Source organism: Geotrypetes seraphini, chromosome 1 (assembly GCF_902459505.1).
Source record: "Geotrypetes seraphini chromosome 1, aGeoSer1.1, whole genome shotgun sequence".
NCBI classification, from domain to species: domain Eukaryota; kingdom Metazoa; phylum Chordata; class Amphibia; order Gymnophiona; family Dermophiidae; genus Geotrypetes; species Geotrypetes seraphini.
The window spans coordinates 456,839,321-456,845,421 of record NC_047084.1 but is presented as its reverse complement, the minus strand read 5'-3'; the positions used below and the strand labels follow the sequence as shown (position 1 = coordinate 456,845,421).

General features: G+C 48.0%; 1 protein-coding gene across 1 annotated transcript in view; it reads left to right on the top strand.

Annotated features, from left to right (window-relative positions):
• Positions 1 to 4,909: 4,909 nt before the first annotated feature.
• The window catches only part of PLP2 (proteolipid protein 2), a 55,981-nt gene continuing 54,789 nt past the window's right edge, over positions 4,910 to 6,101 (top strand). The window contains exon 1 of the mRNA XM_033922138.1: positions 4,910 to 5,161. Coding sequence (XP_033778029.1) covers positions 5,063 to 5,161 — 99 coding nt within the window. The 5' untranslated portion in view covers positions 4,910 to 5,062. The remainder of the gene's footprint in view (positions 5,162 to 6,101) is intronic.

Genomic DNA, 6,101 nt, shown 5'->3' with positions numbered 1-6,101 from the left:
ACTATAAAGAGTTTAACCTCATGCAAAATTGTCATTTCTTTAATAAGACATTAACTATTTTTTTCTGCGGCCCTCCAAGTACCTACAAATCCAAAATGTGGCCCTGCAAAGGGTTTGAGTTTGAGACCACTGACTTAGGCCTAGTGTAAAGATTTTAATGCTGGTTTACAGCTTTATTTATCTTAATATACTACCTCACTACAAAAGCAAACTAAGCAGTTTACAATACAGTGGACCTTGGTTTACAAGCATAATTCGTTCCAGAAGCATGCTCGTAAACCAAATTACTCGTATATCAAAGCGAGTTTCCCCATAGGAAGTAAGGGAAACTCGCTTGATTGGTTCCACCTCCCCTCCTCCCCCCCCCCCAGCCACCGGCGCTGCTCCACCCCACCACATCCCCAAAAGACCCCCCACCCCCGAGGCCACTGGTGCGCTTCCACATCCCCCCTCGCTTGCAAACGCCGCCCCCCCCTCACGAACGTTCGCTACCCCCGTGCGAACCGGCATCCCACGCCCGCCCAAACTGAAGGCTTACCCCCAATGTGGCACCAACACGCAGCACCACCCACAGGAGGTGCCGGTGCCCAAAGATCATGCTGCTTGCCGGACTGGGCCTTGAGCATCTGCACATGCTCAAGGCCTTCTGGCTCTCGTTCTCTCAGAGAACCTCGGAGAGAGGCAGGAGCCAGGAGACCTTGTCCGGGAAGAGGCAGGATCTTTGGGCACTGGCACCTCCTGTGGGTTGGTGCTGTGTGCCGGTGCTACATTGGGGGTAAGCCTTCAATTTGGGCGGGTGGGGGATGCCGGTTCACGGTGGGGGGGGGCAGTGTTTGCGGGCGGGGGTGGGGGGTTGATGCCAGTTTGCGGGCGGGGGGACTCGCAAATTGAGTCAATGCTTGGTTTGCGAGCCACAATTTGCAAAAATGGTTTTGCTCGTCTTGCAAAACACTCGCAAACTGCGATACTCGTAAACCGAGGTTTGACTGTATTAAAATATACACATGGAACACAATAAGAAAAGAGCACCATAAAATAAAATAGGAAAGCCCCCTCCAACAGAACCCACCTAATACAGCATAAAAATAACAACCCCCCCTCGCACACTAGAAGCTCTTGTGTCCCCTCCATATCAATCTCAAGAAGCAAAACAGAGAAAGCTTGCTGGAAGAAATGCTATACTTTTTCCTTTAGCTCTTTTCTTATCATTTATCTTCCTGTTGCTTGTAACTGTCTCTGTTATGCTCTTTCTTCTTTCGCTATTACGAAGGCACTCTGTGCCTCTCTTTCCTGTGCATCATATCTGATGATCTTAAGGTGGCCAAACAGGTAGAAAAGGCCACTGCAAAAGCCAGGGTGGCTGGGGGCATAGGAAGAGGAGTGGCCAGAAGGTCAAGAGGTGATAGTACTTCTGAATAAGTTTCTGGTGAGACCCCGGAGTACTGTGTGCAATTCTGGAGACCGCACTATCAAAAAGATATAGGGCTAGATTCACTAAGCTTACCGATCGTGTCCCGACCAGTTTGCGAGCGTTCCCTGACCCCGACCCGGTTCACTAACCCCCTGGCATATCAAACACCCCCCCCCCACCCGATCCACCCATGCAAATGAGGTGAAATGGTATGCAAAGTAGGAAGGCTGCGATTCACTAAACAGAAGGAACACCACTTCTTCCTTCACTGCAGCCAGCCAGCCGATCAGTGTTTTCTGTAAGCACTGCTTTAATAATTCTTAGTTCCTCTATCAGCTCTATCATGTCTAGGGCATCTGTAGGTAAAGGAGTCTTAGAAGGTGTGGACGGATCTGCCTTTAGCCTTTTAGCCTTCCCTGCAGGGTTTAAAGCCGTTTCAGTTTTGGTTTGCTTGACAGAAGTCATTGTCGAGTAGATTTAAGTTTACCAGCTTCTGAGGGAACAATTTAAATCGCTGTGAAAGTGAACAGGAGATGCCTGGGGATGGGAGCTGCACCGTTACACATCCATGCAGCTGCGTCTCCCAAGCTCCGGAATTTGTTGCATATCTAAGTTACGATTGGAGGGGGTGGTGGACTGATGATTGAAAAGACAACCCATTGAATGGACCAGCACAGGCTGTGTTCTATTGTGAGCTGGGACAGGGAGTCTGAGGTCCTTCCACCCTCGGTGAATGTATTTTTGAAACATTTTTTTAAAAACATATTTTACAGTCATCACACATTGCATGTTTTTTTTAAGTACTGTATTTACAAAGTTTGTTCAAAATAGGTTATTGATAATCTTGAAAAGTTTATATAACCGCTCCACTTTTTGATGTTTATCTTTTGACAACAGTTTGGTGGAGTAGTTTGTCTTTTTTGCTGTCTAATTGTGAATGAATTAATAAGCCATCTTTATAACACACAATAATCACTTAAGAACATAGTTCTCCCAGACTGTGCAGGGTTCTATCTGCTGTATGGGTAGGCTCTTGGTAGAGAATGACACGGGGACCGATTACCGCAGTCACCGCAGTAAATCCGCAGGAATGGAGACATTTCCAACTGGTTTACCGCAGGAATGGGGACAAGACCTTTCACCGCCCGGCAGGAACGGGAACAAGACCTTTTACCGCCCTGTGGGAGCGGTGAAAAGTCTTGCTCCTGTGGTTAAAAAAATTGTGCCCAGGTCAGACTCAGCATCTCCTCCCCAGCTCCTCTTGCGCCTATTTTACCTTCAGGAGCCAGCCATGTCATGATGGAAGACAGAAGGAACCCAAAACCAAAGCCTGAGACCAATGTGATTTGAAGAATAAAATTACCAGACAACAAAAGGTAGAAAAAAATACATTTATTTTATATTTTGTGATTAGAATATTTCAGATTTGAAATATGTATCTTGCTAGAGCTAGTATTAGACATAATTGGGAACTGCAAAGCCCAGGCTGTGCTTCTTTAGCTTCCAGCTGGTTTAGGGCTCTCTCTCTGATCAGGGGGCAGTTGCCCTAGTTGCACTCCCCTAACACTATTCCTGCAATGTGTGACAAGTATTCTATTAGCTTGATTTTTCTATGTAGCGTTCTGTAGTAATTTGGTTTGTTCAGTTTTCACAATAGTGGAGGGGATATTTGTGAAAGGGAGGGGAGACAGGGGTTTTGTTGATCCTTGCTCTGTATTATTTGTGTTTATTAAATGGCAATTGTACAGAATGTTGTCTCTTTTTATACTTTAATAAAATAAGTTTAGTATAAAATCATAAATATTCTAGGCTTGTGCGGATGGGATCTGACAGTTTGCAAGGTGGGGACGGGGACCGAGCTCACGGGGACAGGGCAGGGACGGGGATGAGCTCAAATGGTGATAAATTCCTCCTCCCCGTGTCATTTTCTAGCTATCTCTCTCTCTGTTCTGCACTCAGAAACCTCACTCATGCCAATAGAACCTATGGCTAATGATTAATCAAAGAGAGATAAATGCAAGTACACACCATCCTCCACAGAGAGGCTGCCACTGCAGGAGGGGGAAGACTGAGAACTGGCACTCACTGGTGGTTCAGGTCCTAACCATGCTATTTACCACCAGTTTCTCAACCAATAGCAGGTGGGGGCATTCTTTGAACCACATCTATGACCTATTCTACCCCATTTGTATTTTTATGATTTTAAAGTGTTAGAGTGTACAATAAACTCGTCTCAGAACACCAGTATCCACAGCTCCATCGTCGGATTGACTTCACTGTGGATCATTGGGTCTCCATTTCTTTTGGTGCTATTCTGCCACCAGAAACGACAGACCTGGACCACTTTAGACGAGGATCTCTGAGAAATCTCTGTTGCTGTGGAGACCTGGTGGGGTGTGCCAAGGAAGCATCTCACAGGAAAGCAGGGTGTATGAGTCACCCCTTGGCACAGCGCCACCAGCTCAGGGCTGCTTCCTGCCAGTTGGCCTGTCGGTGCTGATCACACCCTACTACAGAAGTGAACAGGGACTTTGTGTGAATAAGAAGAGAAAGAACAAGTGTGTGTGTGGGGGGGGGGAAGGGTTGAATATCTGACATTCAGAACAAGGAAGGTGATTCACCAAGCTCCACCTCACAGTGCCAAAAATCATCATGCAGGCACCAATATTTATATGCCCACAGGACAGAAGTTCATTAGCCAACATGCCAATACATGTCCTAGGAAACACCAATGCCCAGGTTCTCTCATCAAGTCCCCTAGAGCTTCCTCTCGGGCTTCTTTGGGGGATTCTCTCCCCATCTCCTCTCCCCCTCTCTCCTTGTCTTTTCCTTTCTCTGCAGCCTTCCTCCCTTCTCCTGCTTTCTCTCTTTTCCCATATCGTCTGTCTCTGTCCCTTCCTCTCTCCTTTTTCCGAGTACTGTTTCTTGCCTTTATGTATCCCCTGCAAGCTGTCTCTCCCTTATCCCTACTCACTTCATTTTGCTCTTTTTCTACACCCACTTCTAGGCTATCAGACTTTCTTTTGACAGGCCCAGAGAGACTGTGGAAAGTCTCCTGGAAACTCGGATCCAGTGGAGCTATTCTAGTCCCGGGTTTTGTTTTGTTTTTTTACCCAACAGGAACTGCAGTTCTAGTTTTTGGATTTTGGTTACTAGGATTCCCTGCATAAAAGGTTATGTGACACAGAACAAGGCTTTTGGATACAATCCAGCGTTTTGCCAAATATGGTGAGCTGGGTTAATTCAGCTTCCAACGCCGAGAGCCATTGCAACTCTTTTCTTTCCCCCCCCCCCCCTGCAAAATGTTTTTTTTGACAGGTCGTTTCAGAGAAAAGGATCATGTCCATTGCCACGCAGGGCCCCAGCCAGCTTAATCTTTAATTGCTTTCCTGTCTTAACTTTACCATGTGTTTTTTAAAAAAAACTTTTTTTTTTTTTTTTAAGGCCGAGGCTGTCTCTTATTTCTTCCCTTCGGAGAAGTCCCCACCCTTCGCTCCTTAAAGGGACAGAACCACAGAGGCGGGGCACCTCGCCCCACCAAGCCCCGTAGCTCGGCACAGCCTTTCTCGTCACGCTGACAGCCGGACGACTGTCAAGTCTCTGCCGCCGCCGCCGCTCCGAGCCTTGTGCCCGCTTAGCCCCGCCGCCAGCATGTCCGAGTCGGCAGCGAGAGCGGAGACCCCCGGCTACATGGAAAGCTTTCAGAACTACGTGAGGACCAGGAAAGGGACGATCCTGCTGGTGGAGATAGTAAGAGACCGCCGCTCGCTTGCATGCGTGCGCGCGTGTGTGTGTGTCTGTCTGCGCACGCGGCGGCCACGTTGGAACGTTCGGGCTGCCGAGACCCCCCTGCGGTGGCCCCTTCGCCCCCCCCCCAAGAGCCACGCCCCCTCCCGCACCGCACCCAGGAGAGGGCGGCTCCACAGCGGGGACTGGAACGCTCTGCTGCCTGGCTGAAGAGCTGCTGCTGCTGTCATTGGCTTGGCCTCGGCTAGGGGGCGCGGGGGTGGGGATGAGCGCAGGGGATTGGCTCCAGCTGGCGGTGCCCAAACAGTGCAACTATCCGCTCTCTGGATTCATTGCAGGAGTTTGCTCAGTAGGAGGGAGGAGGGGGGGTTAGCATAGCTGGCAATCGTAGAGGAAGGGGGGATGCCTCTCGATTCACGGGAAGCTATGAAACATCTATTACTTCTTTTGAAATGATTCCTCTCCCAATGTTTTTTCCACTTCCCATTTCCCGTCCTTTTTTTATAATTAATTTTACTTCCATGTATTTTAAATCGGTGGTTCCCAACCCTGTCCAGGAGGACCACTAGACCAATCGGGTTTTCAGGCTAGTCCTAATGAATATGCATGAGAGAGATTTGCATATAATGGAAGTGACAGGCAAGCAAATCTGCTCATGCATATTCATTAGGGCTAGCCTGAAAACACGATTGGCCTGGTGGTCCTCCAGGACAGGGTTGGGAACCACTGTTTTAAATATCCTTGCCCTCCCCTACTCTCCCTCCCTCTCATGTAGGTTAATCAGAATCCATCTAATATATTTTTCTTAATATATGATAAAATATTGCTTTTATTTACTTATTTTAACTGTCTCATAATCTTTTATATTGTACACCGTCTCTAGACCAAGGATCTCAAAGTCCCTCCTCAAGGGCCGCAATCCAGTCAGGTTTTCAAGATTTCC